This window comes from Symphalangus syndactylus, chromosome 5, assembly GCF_028878055.3.
Source record: "Symphalangus syndactylus isolate Jambi chromosome 5, NHGRI_mSymSyn1-v2.1_pri, whole genome shotgun sequence".
Classification (NCBI taxonomy): Eukaryota; Metazoa; Chordata; class Mammalia; order Primates; family Hylobatidae; genus Symphalangus; species Symphalangus syndactylus.
The window spans coordinates 67,753,740-67,778,456 of NC_072427.2; the positions used below are offsets into that span (position 1 = coordinate 67,753,740).

At 42.7% G+C, this 24,717-nt stretch overlaps 1 protein-coding gene across 3 annotated transcripts in view; it reads right to left on the reverse strand.

Moving 5' to 3' along the window:
• Window positions 1–229: 229 nt before the first annotated feature.
• ITPR2 (inositol 1,4,5-trisphosphate receptor type 2) overlaps window positions 230–24,717 on the reverse strand; it is a 506,561-nt gene continuing 482,073 nt past the window's right edge. For all 3 annotated transcript variants that reach the window (XM_055280315.2, XM_055280317.2, XM_055280318.2), the window contains 2 exons: window positions 4,896–5,057; window positions 230–4,216 (listed from right to left, as the gene is read on the reverse strand). In XM_055280315.2, the coding sequence (XP_055136290.2) occupies window positions 4,130–4,216; window positions 4,896–5,057 (249 nt within the window). In that variant the 3' untranslated portion in view covers window positions 230–4,129. The remainder of the gene's footprint in view (window positions 4,217–4,895; window positions 5,058–24,717) is intronic.

A 24,717-nucleotide genomic window follows, 5' to 3' on the forward strand; every position in this document is an offset into this window, starting at 1 on the left:
CAGGGCATCAGACACCATGTGATGCACCAGTACGCGTTGGTGCATTGGGGAATTGGCCAAATCCCAATAAGCCTTAGGCACACTAGTCCATTTGGATTAGCTCATCGGTGTGGTTCAAGTCACCAAATTTTTTATACCTCATGTCTTGCTATGTAAAACAGCAATCATAATGCCTTTTCATACCAATGCAGATATTACTTAGAAACATGGCAAGAAATGAATAAAGCACTTTAAAGTATTGCAAACAAAAAAGTTATACACATCCAATTTTATTAACATTCACTTATAAATTATCTGCCCTTGACATATATTGGAATCATGTTTTTTAGGCAAATATAGTAATCCTCTACTGCAGGAGAGAAAGTCTTCTTGGTGATATGAGAAGTACTGGCGTGATAATTTCATAAATTATTCAAGTCTGTGGAAACACTCCAGTTCAGAGAAGGGTACCTGGATTTGGTTTCAGATTTCTCGATTTTCACATGCACGTTAGGCTATCTGGTTTTGATAGTGCATGTTTTCGTCTATTAAATGAGATAGCTTTCTCAATAATTATATCAGAAACAGCAGCAGTGAGTGACTAGAGGGCCTCTGCTGGCCTCAGGCATTTTCTAAAAACCGGAATTAGCTGTCAAATTTTGAGAATACAGAGCTTCCCACGGCCTCTCCCATCCCTGCATTTGGTGTGCACCTCACAATTTCATGCAATTTAGTGACTTGCCAAGCTCCTGCAGGCATCTGTGTTTGTGCTGAAGATGTCTGTCTCCTCTGCGGTGCACCGTGTCATGTATCACAGCATACTGGAATGGGTCTGTAGGTAGGAATAACTGATTTGTTATTCAGGATGGCTTTAACAGCCGCTGGAGGGAACACACCATCTTATGGTAGTTGCTCTTCCACACAGCTTTGTTCTCTGCATGGGTGAGAAATCCCTATCTCCACCTTCACTCACCAACTCCCCAGCCTCACCACTCATTCTCAGTCCTGGGGGCTGGGGGCTGGTGGCTGAGTGTGGGCCATACTGCCTTGCTGTTTGCAATAAAACAATTGTAAAATAAAGAGAGCAGCCAAAACAGGGAGTTATGAGCTGAGAATATGGGAATAAGCACACAATTAGTTCTGACGAATGAAATATCTTCCTGATGTTATTAACAATCTACTAGAAATTGTGTCCTCTTTACCAACAGAAAAATATTGTGTGCAAGAAAATAAGCTCATTTCTAATTTAACTTTTTAAGGGGTAGAAAATATGATAAATTTTGCATACATATAATTTATTTATTTATATTATAGCCCTATATGATACAAGCATTTTCTCATCTAAAAGTGTTATTTGAACTCAGAAAACATACTTGCATTAAGCTCTTGAGCCTCAGAATGGAGCACACAGGGAACAAAACCCTTTTGAAATTAAAAATATTGTTCAGCAGAAACTGATACTTTTGAACCAATATGGATTTTAAACAACTAAATATTTTTTTCAAAATCTCCCTTAACATCAAAGTTCAAGATGATTGTATTTATTTTGATGTCACTATATAAATACCAGGATGTTAACTGATACTCACCTAGGTCAAATATTCCAGTTGCATTAACAAACATACACATAACAAATATAAATTTATATCAAATGTCAAATTTCCCCATTATCTTCTCCTCTTCTCCATTAGGAATTTGATGTTCTAAAAAGTGCCTTTTTTGTTTGCTTCGATTTTTTGTTGTTGTTGCCTTTTTTTTTTTTTTGCTTTATAATTTCTAAGCATTTAGCCAGAAAAGAAAGAGGCATTAAAAATACAACTCAGAAATATTTAAATTTTGATGAAATAAGAGTCTTGTTAGTTGCAGTCTCTTTTGAATACTTTCCTTAGGAGAAAATATGCTGTGAAACAGTGATCTGCCACTACACTGTGGTTGGGGACATTAGGTCATTTCTAGAAAGCAATTATATACACCTAATGGCTTATTCCCTACAAAATGAACTATTACGGTGTCAGAAAAGGCTAGATACTTTATCATCTGAAAGACAGGTTGCTCAGATGTGTACAAATGAATTTATTCTCTTGACCTCTAGTTCAGATGTCAGAAATATTTTATTTTGTACTAAAATAGAGATAGGTTCCTATATTGGAACATGTTCAATATTTACCACCTTTCTCTTCTATTCTCTATCCATAAAACGGCCTGATTAAAATATTTTAAAGTGTACTTTTTACCTGATACTCTTAATAGCATTGATGATCCTGGATTTTAAAGATGGCTGCTTTAGTCTACTTTGAGTTTGGGAAAGCCATTTTAAACAAACAAATATGTGTTATCATTTAAAGTTTTATAAAGAATTAAGAGTAACTGAATGACAGCTGAATTTCTCATGTATTTATTGACTGCCTGCTAGGTTCAAAGTTCTGTGCTGCATGCAGACATATCAAAATTTCTTATATCTTTGGATCATGAATGTCAGGGTCTTTCAGCTCCTGGTCAGAAAAAATACTGTCATGTCAGAGTGAGGAATCCTCAGTATGAAGTGGTGCTGGGGAGTACCAGTAGCTTCAGTTCAAAAATTCATTGCTCTGGGTCCCAACAGCTTTGTTCCAAGTCTACATTTGAACAGTGTGTGGAAGGCTTGGTTCAGGCTTCCTTTATATTCTACATAGGACTTGAGATTTTTAGGAACCAATAGCTTAAGCTATGTTAGAACAATCCAAAAGCTTTAAAAATTATCATAGCAAACCCTATCTGGACCTTAAACCTTGGTGTTGATAACTGAGAATTTGGAGACTCTGGAGGCAGTATTTTGTTCCTGTGGGGGAGAGCCCGGGTCAACTTGCAGAGCATCTCCCTGAGTCTGGTATCAAGTGTCTTCACTCCCTGTCGCATCAGTTTCTTCCTAACACTTCCATTATCCATATTTTGCTGCTGTTCCAAATGTGTAGCCTCTAAGAATAACCCGAACACGCCAGGTTATTCTCTCCCTCGACAAATTCCGAGTGCATGATTTAACATAAAAACAATTTGAATAAGAGATTTTTGTCTTTCTACATTTTGAAAAGCCCTTACAGACACAGTTTTAAATATGTAATTGAAATGTGGCATTTTCTTGAGTATTCAATACATTTCTTGGATTTTTTTTTTCCTAACTGCAGGAACAGCATAAATAAAAACGCTCAGGTCCTGAAGCAGTTCTTTAAGCACAGCAAACATGAGTCAAATAGCCTTCACTCCATGTTTATAAAAGGCAATGCCACCATCATAAGTTTCTCAATAATTCCTATCACCTTTAAGCATTTTCATGTATTAATCTCAATATATTTTAATAGTATACATATGGTCTCAAAAAACCCTTTCCTGGGGCTTACTGTTGGCTTTTTATTCCCCCAGATCTTTTTAAAGTCTTAGCCTATACATGACTTAGAACATGTTTTTAACAAGTTATATGAAAATCTCCTTTTGTGCTCCACATTGACAGAGCCTGTCTGAATCCCAGAGAAGGCAATCACACTCTGTTATGTTGTCAGCGTGAGAGGCAAAAGCTCCAAAGTACTAAGTTCCTAGAGCTGTAAATCCATTGTGCTTCATGTTATAAATACAGAAATTGCCCTGTGACAGCTACAGTTTGGAAGCATTATCATTTCTCTTTTCAACTCTCACTTTTAATCTTTTCAGTTATTTTCCTTAGTAAAACTTAGCCACCAAAGTATGACTTCTTGTATCACGAACCTATATGCCACAATTAAAAGAAAGAAATTCCAGCCAACCATGTCAGTGGCTGTAGTCAGCATTTAAGACAAAACTGACTCCTATCGATTTAGCAGAAGATAGTTCTCCCTGCCCCGTGTCTCCTTCCACCCTGCCGCTCCCTGCCCTCTCCAGCCTTTTGGGCAAGCCTTTTCTTCCTGATGCATTGCGAATGTGTGATATACGCTTTCTAGCAGATGCATTTGCGGTTAGGTCTTCACAACCATGAAAACACAGTTATAAATTGTTCTCGGAGCTAACCCACTCAACATCTTGGCACTTGGTTGTTTTTGACTTTTCAACAATAGGCACTGTTCACTCCCCTCCATCTCAGTTCTTTATTCAGTGATCAGGCAGGACACTGATGAAAGGCTAGTCACGGCTTCCCCCCATGGTATCAGTGTGGTGGCATGTGATGATTCACATGGGGTGTGTTTGATCCGAGGAAGCCCAGTCTCTGCTTATTCTTCCTTTGTTCTGTCATCTGGGGGAAAAGAGAGAGTGTGTGTTCAGCGGATTTTCTCACTCTTACCCAGTGCTGGTGGGCCACAACCGTTTTGAGTTAATATTCCCCACCTACCTACTGTCCAGCATCATATAGAATATATTTATCAAAAAAGGGATTTTTTAGAAGTGAATTTCCATAAACAGAGAAAAAGAGCAAACCCCTCTCTGTGGTTAGGAAGCAGGAGCCATTTTAGAAAACAGATCTTGCCTGTCACATAGCTGTCACCATCACCACAGTCATTTTAATAGCTACCATGGTTACTGTTGATATTTTTACTAACAATTTTATATGATAAAGGGGTTGATTATAGCATTGAAATGGCAGATACTAACGAGGATTTGCCTTTCTCATGAGGTAATTACTATCATGCCAGAAAATGATTTTTTTTTTAAATGGAAAGAGGTGGTTGTATTTTGGCATTTTCTCTTTCCCCCCCTCCATAGAAGGAGAAGTGTTGCATGAGGCTCCGGGAGATGGGATAAGTAGAAGTCCCCGTTTGCTGGGATGTGGTTCTACAGTACAACGTGAGGTTTCTTTCTTGGAGTTTGCAATTCTCTGAGGATAATGACCTGGCTCCCTGGACCCTCTGTCTCCCCTCACCAGAGGTGGTGAATGACTTTATCCCACCCAGCACCGTCTCCCTGAATGCACCCACCTGCTCCTTGAGCTCCGCCAGCTGACCGGAGAGCTGTTTGACCAGACTCATGGTCGATTCCAACTTCTCCTGAAGGTTCCGAATTTCATTTTGCTCACTGTCGCCTTCATTGCTAACGAGGGACATGGCTCGCATCCGAGGAAACCAATCCAAATTCTTCTCCTGAAAGCAAATAAATGTGTGGGAACAAGGGAATAAGTATGGAAGGGGAGAATGTCTATAGCTGTTTATTATTATTAACATTTAAACCAAAGTCTCTTAGCACTCAAATTGGAGAGAGAAAACCAGGCACAGGGAGGGGCTGAAGTAGGGCTTAGACACTGGTCTTCATGGGCTGGGGGAAGACCCCAAATATTGAAGCAAACTTTATACAGGCTCCCAGGGAGGTTCTGGCTGAGGCATTTAGAAAGCACCGTGAAGGCTGCAGGCATTCAGTGAATGATGATGAATGATGAGGTGGGGTCTGGAGGCTGGGGAAGCAGATCCAAGTGTGTGTGGGTAAAGCATAGGCATGCACTGTTTCTCTTTCCCCCTGGCACAGAAGAGAAGTGGGGGGACGGTATAGGAAGGTGGTAAAAGAAATGTTTCAGCCTCAGCCACCCACACTACTTTACCTCCCACTTCCTCTATAAAGGCTCCCCACCAGCTCTGCCTCCCTCGGAGCTCCACTTGAGGAAGAGGGAAGTGGGAGGGCATGGCCCGAGGTTACTCTGTCTGCTCCCTTTGGAAAGATTTTATTGCAATGGGTGAGAGTTAGACTTCCCCACAGGGCAATAGCTGGTTCCACTTCTGTTTTTGTAGGCAGCCTGGGTGTAGGTGTTGTGTGTGTGTGTGTTTTCCCTCCAATCGTGGTAGAGACTGACAGATGCTTTCCTCAAGACTCTGCTCGATTGTCTAACATCATAGAATCACTATGCATTACTTATATGACATTTTTCCATCCTCCCCAAAGCTCTGCAAGGTAAATCATGCGGTCCCCATTTTACAGATAAGGAAACAAGAGGCTCTAAGTTTCATTACTCTTGTCACAAGCTAGTAAATGGCAAAGCTGGGATTTGAAGCCTCTGCAGCATTGATGGGGTGTGCCAGTCTTGGTCTCTATCTACCCACCTATTTCTCTAAATCACCTTCTCCCAACATCCCTAGCAGTGAGCATCATGCTTGAAACTCTTTCCATTCCAGAAAAGTCCACTGAAATGGCTACAACAACCTCTGCCTGTGGGATCCCTAGAATGAGAGTCACTGGAGTGTTCTTCCCTAAGTGACAGTGGCAAGGCCCAATTCGTGTATCTCTAGACTGCAGGCTCAATCTTACCTGGCCCTTGGGTTGGCTTTTTGTTGTTGTTGCTAGTCAGAGAGTAACAAGTTCTTTATAGTTCCCTACCCCCAATGGCAGTGAAAAGGGCTGATAAAGAACTAAAGATAAAACACACTGAAGAGTTTTAAACTGCATTTAAACAGCTGTAGCTAATTAGCATTTCAAAGGCGAACAGTAACTTATTCTGAAGTGCACAGTGACAGATTCATTCATTCAACCAATCCTTCAGCATCTATTGTTAGGTATTTAGGGGTGAAAGTCAGATAAGACTGTGTGTCTGCTCTCAAGGAGCTTATGGCTCAGGACAGCCCTCCACAAAGAGTGGGCTGCACACTGTGTGTATCAAAATCCCCTAGTTGCTTGTTAAAACTGCAGATTCCCACCCCACCACCTCTTACCAAATCAGAACCTCAGGGAATGTGTGTGGTTCTAATATCATTAAAGTGTTAAGGACTCTGGTTTACAGAAACAGAGAAGACAGTGGCTGGGTAGGGAGATGGAGCAAAAGGGAAAGACCTGAAATAGGCATGTGGGGGAAGAGCAAAGGAAACCTAATAGGGGCCCATGAAATGCTTGCACGGTAGTGTGGCTGGGCCAGCTGCTCACACACAGCCCAAGTGGATGTGCAGATGAGGCAGAAAGCTGGACTGACACAGCATGCTGCGTCTCTCTGGGATCAGCATCAGAAAGATCAAGGTTTAAGGGAGCTGGGAATATCAGTAGAGTGGTTGATGTGATGCACGTTAATGTGTGAACTGGTAGGAAGGACGGAGGAGAACAGACCTGTGCTAAATGCTCTTTAAGCACTTATTCCTTTCAAAAATTCTGTGAACTTAGGTTCTGTTATCTATCCAGTATTTATATTATTTATTATCTGAATTTTACAAATGAAGAAAGTGAGGTGCCATGGTTTAGACATGGTTTGTCTGCGTTCTCCAAAGCTCCTGTTGAAATTTGATCTCCAGTGTTGGAAGTGGACCGAATGGGAGGTGTTTGGGTCACGGGGGCGGGGGCAGATCCCTCAGGAATTGGCTTGGTGCCATTCTCACAGTAGTAAGTGAGCTATCACTCTTTTTTTTGTTTGTTTGTTTTTAAGACTGAGTTTCACTCTTGTTGTTGTCCAGGCTGGAGTGCAATGGCACGATCTCAGCTCACCACAACCTCCGCCTCCCGGGTTCAAGCGATTCTCCTGCCTCAGCCTCCCAAGTAGCTGGGACTACAGGCGTGTGCCACCACGCCCAGCTAATTTTGTATTTTTGGTAGAGATGGGGTTTCTTCATGTTGGTCAGGCTAGTCTTGAACTCCCGACCTCAAGTGATCCTCCTGCCTCGGCTTCCCAAAGTTCTGGGATTACAGGCGTGAGCCACTGCATCCAGTGAGTTCTCACTCTTAGGAGCCTGGATGGGTTCTCTGGGGAATGGATTAGTTCCCATGAGAGTGCGATGTTATAAGCCAGGATGCTTGGTTTGGTGTCTTTTTGCACATGCCCACTTCCCCTTTGGCCCTTCTCTGCCATGTTTTGATGCAGCACAAAAGCCCTCACTAGAAACCAAGCAGATGCTGGTGCCATGCTTCTTGTGTAGCCTTCAGAACCATGACCTAAATAACTTTCTTTTCTTTATAAATTACCCAGTCCCAGGTATTCCTTCATAGCAACACAAAATAGGTTAAGAAATGAAGCTAGTAACTGGATTAGCTGGGATCCCAACTCAGATCTGTCTGCATCACGGTCTGTTGGCAAGACAGGAGATTGTGGACAGAAAGTAGAATAACAAAATTTAAAATTCTGAAGGTAGAACAACTTCAGGAAATGAAAATGTTGGGGTGAGAGTGCCTTAAGTCTGGTGAAAGTAAATATCACTGAACTTGGGAAGTTAGTGTTTAATGGATACAGACTATTAGCTGGAGATGATAAGAAACTTCTGGAGATAGATTAGTGATGGTTGCAGAACAATGTGAATGTGCTTCATGCCACAAAACTGTATACTTTAATGGTAAAATGGTAAATTTTGTGTTATATATATTTTACCATCATTTAAAAAAAATCACAGAATTTGCAGAGGCTAATCTTTTAGATGAATTGTGTGCAAAACTCCTGAAGTCATCCTGCAGGTCAGTAGTTGGGGTAGATGAGGAGGCTGTGGGTGGCCAAGGGCCAAAATCTGTATGAATGAACAAGAGTGACCAGGAGGTATTAAAGGGTAGGATGGGAAGGATTAGAAAAGTGCATTTTTATGGGAGGTTTGAGGTGTGTTGATTTCTTGGTAATGAGGAGCCCCGAGTGCTGACCCTTTTCTAGGGCTCTTAATACAGACAGGTTGGGAAAATAGGCAGCTGCCACCAAGGGGCTAAAGGAGAAGGGGCTCACCATGGTTTGAATGCTTGTCCCCTCCAAAATTCAATTTAATTTTTAAATTTAATTGGCGTTGTAACAGTATTAAGATGTGGGACTTTTAAGAAGTGATTAGACCATGAAGCTTCCACCTCATGGGGCTGGGGATTGGTGCTGTAACAAAAGGGCAAGTTTGGTCCTCTCTTGCTCTCTCTCACCCTCTCACTTTCTATCCTGTGATGGTGCAGCAAGAAGGCCCTCACCAGACATGGGCACCTTGAAAACAGACTTCTCAGCCTCCAGAACTGTGAGCCAATAAATTTCTGTTCATTATAAACCACCCAGTCTCACGTATTCTGTTACAGCAACACAAAATGGACTAAAACAGGACTCCTCTTGGGAGAGCCAAGAAAGCAGCATTCTGGGAGAGATTTTTTCAATACATAACAGGACACGGATTCCAGAGGCGCTGCTGGGGCAGGGGGATTTGGGAACATCACAGACTGGGCTTGGGGTAAGAAGGTACCAGGAATGTGAGGGATGGTGAAAACATCAACCTTCAAAAAGTTTCCAAAAGAAACAGATGCAAAACCTTGTTCTAACAGTAGACTGCAACTCTCACAGATAACGTGTGAGCGTTTGTAAAGTTGCCTCCAAAGAAACACTATTGCAAGCATCTCAGGGGCCAGGATCAGCCAAGTCCATGGCCTCTTGCTTTTGAGGAAACAATGGCAGCTCTCAGTGGACCATAGCTGGTGCCATTTGAGCCACAGAACTCCCTTTCCCTACACTCTCTTTTTTCATTTGTTTCTTTGTTCATCCATTCACTGAATAATCCTTGCGTGTGTTTACTATGTCTCTGTTAGGCACTGGAAAAACAATAGTAAGCAAAATCCAGCACAATTCTCGTGCTTATGGAACATATAGTTCATAAGTGGAGAGTAAGACTTCAAACAAAGGATGACAAAAGTAATGAGAAGCTGTGCTTAAGTGCAAAAGCTACACAGTCCTGTCATCCTTTCTCTTCGCTCCTAAATATTATTCTGTCTTCCAACCCTCTTCTGGTTTTTCTAATCTTTCTTTCACTCCTTGTATCTGTCTGTGTTTTGGTTTGTTTGCTTCTCAGCCTTTTCTCTCCTACCTTTCTGCTTCTTGTTCCACTCCTCCCTTCCATTGTGTATCTGCTGGTCTTAATCTGAGACAAATATATAATGTACAACTAAAAATTATTTTAATATTGAACAACATTTTATGGTTCCTTTTCTTAATTTTTAAGAGACCTGAGTTGAATGCTTTACATTTCTCACTACAATGGAAAAAAAAAACAAAAAACTTAAATTGATTGCTTTCTGTTCTCTTTTCTGAAGAAAGCAGTCTTTTAAAAATCAGTTCCACAACTGATTTTTCTTCAAAATTACTGCAGAAAGTACAGTAGTCCCCCTTATTTGAAGTGGATACATTTCAAAACCCCTAGTGGATGTCTGAAACTGTGGAGAGTACTGAACCCTAGATATACTACATTTTTTCCTATATATACATATCTATGATGAAGGATAATTTATAAATTAGGCACAGTAAGAGATTAACAATAATAATAAAATAGTACAATTAAAACAATATACTGTAATAAAAGTGGTTTCTGTTTCTCTCTCTCAAAATATCTTATCATTTTTGGACTGTAGTTGACTGTGGGTAACTGAAAGCACAGAAAACAAAGCCATGGAGAAGGGGGATTACTGTACATTCTTTTCACGAAAATTAACTCCAATACAGCAGCATTCTTACATGGTGAATATGCTTTTCCATTGAAAGTAGCTGCCAATTAAACAGTCAGAAGTTTCCCTCTCTGCTCTAATGGCTTCCACAGAAGGCTCAACCTGAGCAGGGGAAGAGGAAGGTAAACCCCAGACTTCAACCTAAGCCAGAACCACAGGACAGACACACAGAGAAGATACTAGTTAACAGGACACCACTTCCTCTCCATGTCGACTTGTAATATGTATGCCATCTAACAAAGCAGTTTGCTTTGGTTTGTTATTTCTTGGTTTACTCATGCATGCTATGTACATCTTGTGATCATGCATGTGATTATTAGATTCCCATGATGACTTTAGTCAAAATGAAATAATCTTATTTCACCAGGAATAAACATATTTGACCACAGGGTAGTATAGTCAGGGAACATGTGGATTAACTGTTAGATTCTGAGGATATAATGTACGGTCCTAGTAAGTGGGTGAGTGGAAATCCAGAGCTTCTCAAAGATTCTAAAATGCAAAACTCAAAGATGAACCGTCATGTCCCTGAGAAGTCCCTTTAGGGCTCACACACCATGTCAACCATACCCTTTTATCTCTAAATTCTAATAGTTATCTATTTCTCTGGGTGATTAAAAGACCATTAGATAGAAGTGTAGAAACCTTGTAGTCATTCAATAAAATGATTAGGTTGCAAGTGTCAAAAGTCAGCTGGGCTGGGCCAGGCACGATGTCTCATGCCTATAATCCCAGCACTTTGGGAGGCCGAGGTGGGCAGATCACCTGAAGTCAGGAGTTCTAGACCAGCCTGGCCATCATGGTGAAACCCTGTCTCTCCTAAAATTACAAAAATTAGCCAGGTGTGGTAGCAGGCATCTGTAATCCCAGCTACTCGAGAGGCTGAGGCAGGAGAATAGCTTGAACCCAGGAGGTGGAGGTTGCAGTGAGCTGAGATCGTAACACAGCACTGCAGCCTTGGCTATAAGAGTAAAGACTCTGTCTTAAAAAAAAAATCAGATGTGCTATGTTTTCATATTTGGTTCTTAAATGTGATATCTGATCTGTGGGAAAAGGACAATGGGGATATAATGGAAAGAGTACCAACCTATGAGTCAGGACACCCCGGTTCTGGTTTTAGCTTAGCAAAAAACTAGCTATAAGATATAAGGAGGAGGAAAGCCTTATTCTCTGAGTCCCAGTTTCCTTATCTGTAAAATCAGAATGTCACCCTAGGTGGTGTCTGTGTCTCTTCCAGCTCGTCATTCTGTGAGCTATGACGTAAAGACAGCTTTAAAAACCAAATTGTTGAGAGAAGATTGAGCTCACCAAGTGAACAAACAGAAACATGGCATTTCGGCTAGAAGCAGCCTGAAAACCACACAGCCTACACCCAGTATACTGCAAATGCCCAGCATGAAACCTAGAAAGTTTAGGTTTCCTTGAGGTCTCAAGGCACAATAGCAGCAAATGTCCCTGCACCTGACTTCCACTTCTGGGCAAGTTCTTCCATATTACATAGTGGAATAGCTCTTATATAATCTATCCCTATTCTTACCTAATTGTCCACTGGCTCAAGAAAATATAAAGAATATAATAATTTTTCTCCATATCAGAATGAGATTAAGAAATAATGTGATTGGCTTATGTTAGCCGAACATTGGAGAAATTGTCTTGGTCTTCTTAGCTCTATTAGGTACATATTAAAAGTTGACTGTGGGTAAGCTATAGAAAGCAAGAATTGTGGTTCTACATCATAGTAATGTATCTTACTTGTGGCTGCCTACCAAATGTCAGGCACTTTTTAATCATGCTATGACCAATACCCACAATTCCGTAAGGTAGGGACTATTTCCATCCCATTTTGCAGAAGACAATACTGAGGCAAGAGGATTAGTTACTTGCCCAAGGTCATATAGGTGGTGTTAGTGGTTAAACCAGGCTTTGGCCTCCACCCTGTTTGATTGAAAGGCTTGTATTCTCTCACTGCACCAGACTACTCTGCATGTCTAATGGAGATATCTATGCTTAGCTTCCGAACTTGCTCAGGAAAACAAAGACTATAGTGAATCTCCAAATAGAAGCTACTATACCTTGGGCCCCCTTGATTTCTTCTTCTGGGGTATGCTAAAGATTGATTTATTAAAAATCAGAAATACAAACCCTCTAGGCATGGTATCATGGATGCACATGCAGGTACTGATAGAAATGCAGCAACAGTTGACATTCACTGTGATTTTGTAGAATGCTCTGACATACTGCTAATAAAGAACAACCCATGAAATGTACTATGTATTGTAATGGAGTATCAGTAAACCATTTAATATGTACCTTCACCTCTGCACACAGACTTGATGGCTACGCTTAGAATGTGCTATCACAAGACCATTTCCTAAGGTTTTTCTTGGTTACCATCCTTTCCTGAGCTTTATGTTTATACTGCATTTTCCATTCTAAAATTCATTCACAAAGCCTTCTAGGCTGAGGAGCATTAAGCATTTCGCCCAAAGCCTCAGCATGACCTATTGCATTCCTCTCTTTGCACTTTTTGTCTGAAGACAGCAGAAATGGCTCTCAAAAGCCACACAAGTCATGCTGCTACTGCCTACTTACTGGAAGATCCCTCAGGGAAAGACAGCATTTCTTCTTTCCTAGAACTTTAGACTTAGAAAATAATCTGGAACAAGAATTAATCATTTGGTTATGGGGCGGGGTTACGGGGGTGTGTCTCATGTACTCCAGCACCTCTGCTCAATTTCAGTAAGGGCATGATGAGCTTCTCACCTTTGCACCAACATGGTGGCCTTGAGGGCAGATTACGCATTATCTCAAAAAATTAGGAGATACCCATGACATTGGCATTGGGATTCCTCATCCAGTTCCTAGTGAACACCCACCTATATACAACAACTACTGCTCAAGGTGGGCAACAAAACAACTGGTTCTCACAGAGGCTCAGATGCGGGCCTTGGATTCATGAGGGAGGAAGAATGGGCTAGAAAACATAGTCTTGTTTGACAAGTGTCAGGGACTGCAGGTGACAGAGAGAGGATACAGCTGTGTTCTTTGAAATTAAAACACTAAGCCTAGGTGTGATGGTGCATGCCTATAATCCCAGAACTTTGGGAGCCAAGGTGGGAGGACTGCTTGAGCCTGGGAGTTTGAGACCATCTTGGTCAACATAGCAAGACCTCATCTCTACTAAAAATTAAAAAATTAACTGGGTGTGGTGGTGCACACCTATAGTCCATCTTGGTCAACAGAGCAAGACCTCATCTCTACTAAAAATTAAAAAATTAACTGTGTGTGGTGGCGCACACCTATAGTCCAAGCTACTTGGGAGGCTGAGGTGGAAGGATCATTCGAGCCTAGAAGGTAGAGACTGTAGTGAGCTATGATCATGCCACTGCACTCCAGTCTGGGCAACACACAGAGACCCTGTCTCTAAAACAACAACAAAAACAAAAACTATTCTTGGACTGACAAATAAACGAAAACCTTGACAATTCATTCTAAAAAGAGGGTTAGGGTTAGGGAAGAAGAGTAAGAGTTACTTTTGCTCCATTAGAAAAACATGTGACAGGACTTGAAGATTCATTTTCAAGATCGTATTAACCAGATCCTTCTTTCTGTGTCTCCCTGTCTATTCTGTCTGGATCTCCCTGGATCTTCCTTGTGAACTGTTAGTTTCCTGTAAATGTGGTAGAGTACCAAATTTGTGTGGATTGAGAAATTTGAAATGTGTTAGTTACACAAAGCACAACAGGATTGAAAGATTTTGTAAAGCAACAAATCCCTTCAGAGTATTATCATCATACCTTGAAATATTGCTCAAATCTAAATGCTCAAATATCAGATTTATATTATATATTCACATATTATAAATTTGTGAATTTTTACAAAATTATAAAGCAATATGACAAACAGAAAGCATCCCTGGTTAGCTGAGGCCATATGCAGAGTGGCTGAAGCCCACGCCTTAGAGACGTGCGTGCATGGCACCCAGCAAAGGCTGGTGTCACTGCCGTGTTCCTGCCTGGCCCCTTTTTCATGGCACCACTTTCAGTGTGCTGGTGGGAAGGGGCTCCTGGCCTAGGAGCCTTCCAGGGACAAGCCTATTTAATCTAGTCATTGCTCCCAATGGCAGAGGGAAAAAGAGTCTCCATGAAAGTGCCCATGAAGGAGGAGAGTTCTGGGATGAAAATGACTTCACAGGACTCCTAATCTCAGCAGGGCCCAGGTATACAATAAAAAAGCTACAGCTGGAAGGTACTGAGAGATGGGCTGATTCTATAACCCCTGGCTTTATAGGCAGCACAGCCATGGTGGGAGGGGGTGTGACCCATGCCCAGCACAGGGCTTGCAGGAGGACAGGACTGTTCACTACCATGTTATGGATGGTCCTGCAGGCTCTAAGCTTCTGTAGGTGTGAGCCTGAAGGCCCCTATCCCTACTGGCTGCCTGACTTCAGGGAGGCAGAGGGAAGCAGGTAAGTGAGGACCCCCTCTGCCAAAAAAAGGATCAAAACAGTTCAACCAACATTTCAAAAAATGCTATGAGGTGTCAGGAAGAACACTGGGCTCTGGAGTTTCAAAGACTCATGGGTCAGAATTTCCATCCTTAGATTGTTTCCAGACCAGTGGGGGAGTTGCTATGGGTAAAGACAGATGGCAGTAAAAACTTCTGCAGCGGGCATCCTGGGGGCGAGAGGCACTGTATGTACTAGCCCTCACCTGCAAATCATCCTCTGGGGTGGGCTGCATGCCAGATGGTGGCTCTTAATTGTTTGGGGGCATTGAGAGAACTGTGATCTTCAAGACCTACCTCTCCCAGGTAGCCTGAAATAGCACCAAGTCTGAAAGCAGGGCTCTGGGTAGTGACTTGGGAAAGCAGGTGTGGATATCAAGTGTGATGAGGACCCTTGAGCTTAGCTTTGTTCCAGTGGTGGCAAGTGGTGGGTCTCACCCCCCAGACAACAGCCTGGACTATGAATAGAGACCACAGCCCCAGAGAACCCACCTTACTTCTCTGGCCCATTCCTCCTCCTTCCTCCTTCCCAACTCTCCCTCTTAGAAACTTTCTGACCCCCATGAGCAGGAGGGCAGAGGCTGCACAAAGAAGTGCAATTACTTGTGTCTTCTCTTTTGGTCCCAGACTTCTCATCCTCAATCCAGCCAACCATAAGCCTTAGCTGTCTACAGAATGCATCAGCTACATCTGCTCATGGTGGGGTCCTGCCCATTCCCAGCCAACAGGGCACCGAGGGATAGAGCCACAGAGAGAAGAGGGAGTGGCCCAGGCCTGGGGAGGTCTAAGAAGGCTCAGATCCAATGGCAGCTTAGACGGCTGGCAAGCTACAGGCCTCTTATCAATAACTTTAGCAGCATTGATAGGGCAGTAACCGGGAACATGGAGAAGCAGGACTCTAGGATGAGTGGCCACCTCTGATGAGTGATTTGCTGGGAGGCTCTGGGGACAGGCACTGGTCCCAATGTTGAGCCAACATGAGGGTGAGAAACACTCAGAGAGGGGAGGTGGAGTCCAGCTCCCAGAGTTGCTTTGAGCCATCGGCCAGCTGATTCCTAGATGCTGTAGTGGCATCAGACTCAGGGACTGAGGCCCAATCTGTCAAAGGTCTCTGGGAATCTGGAGATGCATTTGATGATGCAATGATGGGGAACCTGGTCTGAGCAAGGGGCCTGCCCAGCATTCTCCCAGGTCCCTATTGCTGTTTTTCCTACAGAAGTGTCAAGCGGGAAACATTCTGCCCATAAAGGAAAAATAATTAGGTAAAGCTTTGGCATCAGAAGAGACAAATTAGCTGGGAGTGGCGGCACACACATGTAGTCCCAGCTACTAAGGAGATTGAGGTAGGAGGAGGACTGCTTGAGCTCTAGGAGGTCAATGCTACTCTGAGCTGTGATTGTGCCACTATACTCCAGCCTGGGTGACAGGGTGAGTGAGACCCTGTCTCAAAAAAGGAAGAGACTGTTGGGGACACCAGCAACCCAAGGTCCTACCAATGAACTTCCTCAGGGCCAGTCATGTCCCTTCCTGCTTGTGTTTTTCTTTTCCTGTCAATTCTGAATTCCACTGAATCTCCTTGGGACTTTAAGCCTTTCTTAATCTTATCATTTATTAATTTTCATATTTTGATCTAAGTTATCATCTCCTGTCCTCCTTTGAAAAGAACATAAATGTTTATTTTCTTCTGTAAATATATGAAGTAGAAACATTTGCAAATCTCGCTGAGATAGAAAAAAACTAGAGATTTCTTCATGGTGAGATTAGGGGAAAACATTTGCAATAGGGTATTGAATACTCAAGGGGGCATTCGTCCGATGTGTGGCTGCCCAGAATCTGAAGCTCCTTCCTGTATCTGAGGAAATCATTACTGTGGGGTCCTGATGGAAGGCTGGGTCCAGTCTTCTGTGACAGAAGCTGAAAAGGCTGATACTATGTCTGCCCTCCCTGTGGCGGCTAGAGCTCAGTCATGTGACCAAAGGGTGGCCCATCAGATGCTCTTGCCTGAGATTTTCATATGGAACAAGGGATGCCAAGAAGCAAAATAGTACAGAATTCTTTCCATTCACGGTGGTTGGAGAGGTGGCTGCTGGCCATGGTGATGCCCTCTGTGCTGGAGCCAGCTTCCAGCACTCAGCAATGGCACTCTTCCTCTAACCAGGCTGTCCCCAGTTGGGACCTCTGGCCAGCTCTTGGATTTTCTCTTGGAATCTGCTCATACTGAGTCTGGTTTCTGCTTTCCTCTGAATGTTGTAATCCTTTCCACAAATTCCTTCTCTCTCTAAGATAACCAGAGTCAGTTGCTGTTGTTTGCAATATAGAACCACTGCGGGAGTCCATGTGGGCACTGATGGTGGCTTCAGAAGGGGTGGCAAGAGTGGGACACAGGGAAGTGCTACCACAGTAATGTCTGCCAAGGGGGCTTTGAAGTCCAAAACTGAGTGCTTGAAAATGCACACTTGACAGACAACAGCTTTCCCCTGGAGGATAAGAACGCATTCGCAGAGCTCAAAATAGTTGGTTAGCATGATTAATGTGAACAGACAGACTGGATAATTCAGCCCCTAAAGTGGATTATTAGCCAAAATCCCACAGCTGTTCTCTCAGAGAAGAGAACTGGGTTGCACCATTTGTGAGGACCAATGGTGCACATCTCTTTCCACCTCTGCATCCAGTGACACTGTGTTGACAGCTTGAAATCAACCCTGGTGGGAGTATTTACACCATGGACATAGGCAGATGCTATAATCGAGGCTTACTGGACACTACTCAAATTGGTTGTTAAACACCAACTAGCACACCACTGAACAATGTCCCTTACTACTGGAGATGGAGGAGACCATAAAGGATAGGTTAAATTAAATGACTGACCCAAAGTTACACATCAGAAGATCATAGCAGAACCAGGACAATGAAGATCTCCTAACACAACAAGGACACTCCTGACCTTAAAAGCCTCTTTACCTTTGACATGTTACCACTGGAATTTTTAGTTTACTGGGCTCATGGTTCAGTCATTGTCTTTCTGAGTCTTTTAGTTATTTTGTATTTACAAGTGTATTTTGGTGATCAAAGTCCTCAATCATGATAATGAAAAGCCTGTTACATCAAGATCATCTTGCTCTTTAAAATCCAAAAAAGTCAACAACAAAACAAAACAAAAAGGCTGTTTATCTTTCAAATACTACTCAGAAAATGCTGAATAGCCAGTGATGGCACCAGACTCAAGGTGGCCTACAGAAAGAGTAGATCTGAGTTTTTTAGGTAGACTCTTACAGAGGGGTCTGCCCAAATTTTCCATGACGGTCTGGGTATCTCTCCTCTGCTCATCTTTTAAGAGCAACCTGAAGACAGGATTTGGGATTTTCCAGTTATGCTGAGGTTCAAATAATACAACCATTTTGTGCTTTAGTCATAAACAATAATAATTTGGCTCCATAATTGTTTCCGTTAATCCACAACTCAATAAATTTCTTCCTAAAATATAAATCAAAATAGCTTTTCTGTCAGTCTTGCCTAATACTTTGACAGGATGTCACTGAAATTCCTCAAATATGATCATTATATTTCTTTTCACTGTAGATGACTTATTAGAGGGAAAATTGGGAGTAAGTATTCATATGCAGAACTCAAGGAAAACTATACACACACACACACCTCTATATACAATGACTATACAGAAAATACTATACCTGAGAACCTAAAGAAAAACCATCCCCAGAAATTGTTTAGCACCATAACCAAATGCAACAACAAAAATGCAAAAATAGGATTAAAAACTGTTTTGGGCCAGGTGCAGTGGCTCACGCATGTAATCCCAGCACTTTGGGAGGCCGAGGCGGGTGAATCACCTGAGGTCAGGAGTTCAAGACCAGCCTGGCCAACATGGTGAAACCCCGTTTCTACTAAAAATACAAAAATTAGCCAGGCATGGTGGCATGTGTCTGTAATCCCAGCTACTCAGGAGACTGAGGCAAGAGAATCTCTCGAACCTGGGAGGTGGAGGTTGCAGTGAGCCGAGATTGCACCACTGCACTCCAGCCTGAGCAACAGAGCCAGACTCCCTCTCAAAAAAAAAAAAATAAATAAATAAAAATAAATAAATAGGCTGGGCGCAGTGGCTCACGCTTGTAATCCCAGCACTTTGGGAGGCCGAGGCGGGCGGATCACGAGGTCAGGAGATCGAGACCATGGTGAAACCCCGTCTCTACTAAAAATACAAAAAATTAGCCTGGCATGGTGGCGGGCGCCTGTAGTCCCAGCTACTCGGAGAGGCTGAGGCAGGAGAATGGCGTGAACCCGGGAGGCGGAGCTTGCAGTGAGCCGAGATTGCGCCACTGCACTCCAGCCTGGGTGACAGAGCGAGACTCCGTCTCAAAAAAAAAAAAAAAATAAATAAATAGTAAAATCTGTTTTGGTAAATGCATCTGTTACTTTTTGATAGTATATTTTTAGGTTTGCCTCACCAAATAAATGGGTAAATCTGCTAAAAGTCTACTTCTCCTTTTGAAAAAAAAATATTTAACAAGTGATGACGAAACCTTAAAATTACAGAGTAGCTCAAGGAAGGGTCCACCACGTGGTCGTTGTCACAGAGCATTACCTGCTGTCATCTGATTGTACTGTGTTTGTAACCAGCCAGCTCACCAGGTAATGTTCTTTCACTAGTCCCTGACACTGCCATTTTATTTAGTTGTTCTTTAAACTGTGAAGTCTCTCTTTTAAGTCTTTTCCATTGTCTTCAAAATTCTACCCAGCAAGAGGAAGAGAGTTGGTGGTTCTCTTTTTTGTTTGTTTTTGAGATGGAGTTTTGCTCTTGTTGCCCAGCCTGGAGTGCAATGGTGGGGTCTCGGCTCACTGCAACCTCTGCCTTCCAGGTTCACGTGATTCTCTTGCCTCAGCCTCCCAAGTAGCTGGGATGACAGGCACACGCCACCCAACACGCCCAGCTAATTTTTGTATTTTTAGTAGAGACAGGGTTTCTCCATATTGGTCTCGAACTCCTGACCTCAGATGATCTGCCTGCTTTGGCCTCCCAAAGTGCTGGGATTACACGTGTGAGCCACTGCGCCTAGCAAGGTGGTGGTTCTCAAAGTCTGTCTTCCCTAGGTCACCTGGGAAATGGTTAGGAATACAAATTCTTAGGCCTTACTCCAGATCTACAGAATCAGAAACTCTGGGGTTGAAGGCCCAGTAATTGGTGTTTTAATGAGACCTCCAGGTGGTTGTGATGCATGCTAAAGTTTGAGAATGACCACTGTAGATAACTTAAGGTCTAACCAATGATTTCCTAACATCACTACTCATTGGATGAACTATACAAAAAATTCTTAACCATACTTATCATACATGTTGATTTGGTAATCATACAATTTATTGGCTAAATAGGTACACACTGGAGCATAAAAGGAGTGCTACTAATAATTATGTAGAGACAAGGACATTAGGCGAAAGACTGCTCCAGTCAAAACTATGGTTCCTCTGGGTTCCATTAAAACCTAGACTATCATTTATGGGATCTGGACCAACTACGTAAGAGAATGAAATAATTCTGTGACAGTATTTGGGCAGCTTCTCTAGATTAGAAAGTCCCATTTACATGTGTAAAATTGTGAGAGCCTGACTTTGAGGTATTATCTACTGGGAAGTCATAGCATTCTGGTCACTCAAAAAATGCCTATAACAATGGGTTTTAACATATTTCTTTTGTGAAAGTGGTCCATACTGGCCACTCCCGTTTCATTATTACCCATTCTCTCCTTTAAGTCTTATAAAATAGACAGATGCTAATGCTGCCTTGAAATTCCTCTTTGATTCCAAATACCTTTTTCTAGAAAATCCCTATTTTTTCCCCTCAGTCTTTCATCCCTGGTCTCTCTACTGGTCTCTGAGCTTTCCAAAAATCCACTGCCAACAGGCTGGGGCACACTCAGGTTAAAGATCTTGAATGGCTTTTAGGGGTCAGCACAACACAGAGGCCTAACAAAAGATTCAAAGTTGGATGAAGGTGATGTGCCAGGTTGCACTAAAGAGACCTTGCACTCAGACCAAACTTTCTCATTAGCATCAGAGACCTAAACATTCTTCACTAGATTTTTCAAACAGGGCAAGAGGGATGGTGAATTTAAAAATCTGAATTGAGTACAGACCAATATGTTATTCTGGGAGGTGGGGCAAACAGGGTGTGATGTCAAAATGGCATTCAACTCTAAGTTAGATTATAGCTTCGCAGAATATAGCAGTGACAACTGTCTTGCTGACTCTGGGAACTGGACCCAGTACAGGGTGGTGCACAGCTGGAAAGGCATTTCACTGTCATCACCAATGAATTGACAGCTGGCTAGATGGGTCCCAGACCACGTGGTCCTGCACACACCTTCACCTCCACCTTTACCTGGCAGCCGTAGGTCTTCACCTACTCTGCCAAGCAGATGTTACATGGTGAGAAGAAATGAAGTAATGCCAAGTAGGGTGAGCATAAGAAACTTAAAATAATGAAGCCCAGCCAGGGAATTCCCAGGAGACAAGTGAGACCGAAAGAATATAGTATGCTCTAATTCCAGAGGATGCTGGCTCTTTTCAAATAATGGCTCTGTCTGATCATAATTATAAGATGCATAGACACAAAAGGCACAAGGTGTTGGTGAACAGGAATTACAGCCCTGAGCCATAGATCAGTTTTACACAAATGGAGTGTGGAAACAACTGTTGATCATGCAGTAGGTGCTGCATTTCTAATTTTTGTGCAATTTCATGAATAAATTCCCCATGTTTTAAATGGAGGCTATTTAGGTTATATGCATTTTATACATTTTTCTCATTAACTGATTGTAGGGTGGGGTCTTGCTACATTGCCCAGGCTGGTCTCCAACTCCTGGCCTCAAGTGATCCTCTTGCTTTGGCTTCCCAAAGTGCTAGGATTACAGGTGTGAGCTACTGTGCCCAGCCCATTTTACACATTTTTTCTATTTTTGAAACATTTCACTGATTATTTGTTTTTATGGGATATGAATCTGATAGAAAAAGACTTGAAAATACTGAAATAGATACTGAAGCAATTCCTACACGTAAAACTTGTTTCTAATACATGAGGAAGCCAGTCTGATGAAATAACATAATGTTTTATGATTGGCCAATCATATCACTTGGTATTTCCCGAGTGACAGAGTGTCTTTGTTATTCATGAGCTGCCAGAGCACACCTGGGTTTATGCTGATGAGGTGACTCTTGGTGGGCCCCTACATAGTGTTGGGAGGTTATGGCATGGGGTGAGGGGGTTGGTTACCTGAGAGACCAAGCACACGATTGCAGGGTTGGGATTTCAAGTCAGCCCAACCTCTGGAAAGGGAAGGAGGGATGCTGGAGATTGAGTTCATTCACATGGCCAATGATTCAATCAATCAGGCCTATGTAATGAAGCCCTAAAAAAACCTCTGGACACTGCGGCTTGGTTGAATTTCACTGGTGGACACACTAATGTGTAGGGAGGGTGATCTGCCCTGGCGCCATGTGGAGAGGCCATAGAAACTCCATGTTCCCTCTCAGACCTCACCCCTTGTGTCACTTCATTTGGCAGATTCTCTTGATTTGTATGCTTTATATAATAATAAAACTGTCCTCATTAGTGTTTTTCTGACTTCTGTGTGCTGTTATAGCAAATTATTGACCAAAGAGGGTTGTGGGAACCCCCAAATTTATATCCAGCCTGTCATAAATGCTGTAGCCTGGGCACTCCTAAAGTGTGGCTGGCATCAGACATAGTGCAGTACTGTTGGAGATCATGCTTTCTAACTTGTGAGGTCTGCACTAACCCTGAATGGGCAGTGCCAAATTTGAGTTGCAGTGCACCCAGTTGGGGTTGAAACTGAATAGCTGGTGTCAGACCAGGCACCCACCCTACACACCACCTCTGGTTGTGGCCCATGTGGCCATCAGCTGCTGCCCATGGCCAGAGGGGAAGGGTGATCTTGGTGGCAAAGGTGAGGAAGCTGCAGGGCGGCTAGCTCAGGTTGCTGGGTTTACATTTGCTGACTGTTGCTGCTCGGAGACCTATAAATAGTGGACATTTGGTTGAACTATTACAACGAGAACTACAGAAGCTAGTATACACCCAGAAACCTGCAGCTATATACATATTTAGGATATGATCATGCAAGGCAGAAAAGATTTATCTGGGGTCTATGGATAAAGAATAAAGTCGTTCTTGTTTTCCCTTGAGCCTTGAGCATGAAAAGCATGTGCTGTTGGACTGTGATCTTACATACATTCTCTCTTTATTTCTTACCCATTCTGCCTGAAGAGTTGGCAACAATTTGAAATCCATCATCCCGGCTGTGTTTTGTGGATTAGACTATTTATTCTCATATGTTCTACCCATTTCCTTGTCAGGAGTGAATTCTGTGTATTACAAATAATTGATGACGTTGGGCACATCTCAGAATAAAAAAAAGGCACTGATAGTTTTTAATACTTTAATAATTTAATATTTTCCTGGCATAAATTCTTAACTCCTTTCCTAGCCCAGTCTCTGTCCTCCTCCCCTCCTCCATCTGTGGCCACCACCTGCCACCCTCCCTAACTCTGGCCACATGAGCTGTCCTGCTGGTTTTCTGCCATGTCCAATCTGTTCCCACCAGGGGTTGGCTCCTGCTGATTCCTAGACCTCTCCATGGTTTGCTCACTTACTCCATAGAGGGCTCTGCTCCAATATTCCTCCTCAGTGAGGCTGCCATTGACAACCCTACCCAGCACACCTTCATCCCTCTCTGCGCCTTCAACTTACTTTGCTTTCCATCATTAGCTGACATTGCCTACATCATAGAGTCATTTGTCTCCAATAATAGAATGCAAGTTCTAGGAGGGCAGGGCTTTACTTCCCTTGTTTCTAGAGCCTAGAACAGTGTCAGGCGCATAGTAGGTTTTCACTAAATGTTAGCCGAATAAGTGAAGACATACAGAGGTCAAAATGGAAGAAAGTGCCCCGCCACTGCTACTTCATTTTTTCCAAGGTCTGGAGGTGAGAAATATTCAAGTACAAGGTAAAGTGACCTGTCCCGTGCTGGAAAGGTCTGTGCACCATATTAATGCTAACTAGGATGAAACCAGTCTTGGTATATCGTCCAAATGAGAGGATGCTCAGATATACAGGGAACCAAGAAAGCAAGCTATGATTTGAAAGTCAGGGGTTTTGGAGGCAGGGCAATCTCAGTCTGAATCCCAGCCTCACCTCTCATTATGCATGTGATCAGATTAGTATTAAAGTTTCTTCTTCTGAAAATAGGGATAAGAATGCCTACCTTTTAGGATTTCTGTAAGGGTTTCATAAAATGATGTAGAGAAACTAGTGCAACGCTTTTCTCTTGTGGGGAAAAAAAGCTAATATTTAGAACATGCTTCTGGTGGGAGGCGATGGCAGGGGGTCAGGGTGGGGAAGCGTAGGTGTGTCATGAGGGAACATACGGTTTGGGGCAAAGCAAAAGGAGAGTGGGAGGAATGATCTGTGATTGGCCTCATGGGATGATGACATCCCCGGAGTTAACACATTTTCAGGGACAAGCACATGGTGTCACCCGGATGTGAGTTTTCAAACCTTCCCATGTCAATTGCAATTCGGGGGTTTCCATCCACTCTGCCCCACCCTACTGCTTGGTAACCTTGTGGGAACGAGGAACCCATTCATCTGTTCCGTATCCCAAATACCACTTTTGCCTCTACGTGCCCACTTTTTAAAATTTAAAATGTAAATTCCTCAAGTTGCCATGGCTTTCGCAATCTACTGATTGAAAATCACTGACACACAAAGAGAAGGAGGCCACTGCAGGATGGAAGGACTCTATTTTTGTCTCCGTTTCTTTGCAAGGGCAGTCTGTAGTCAGGCTTCCTAAGGGGTGGTGC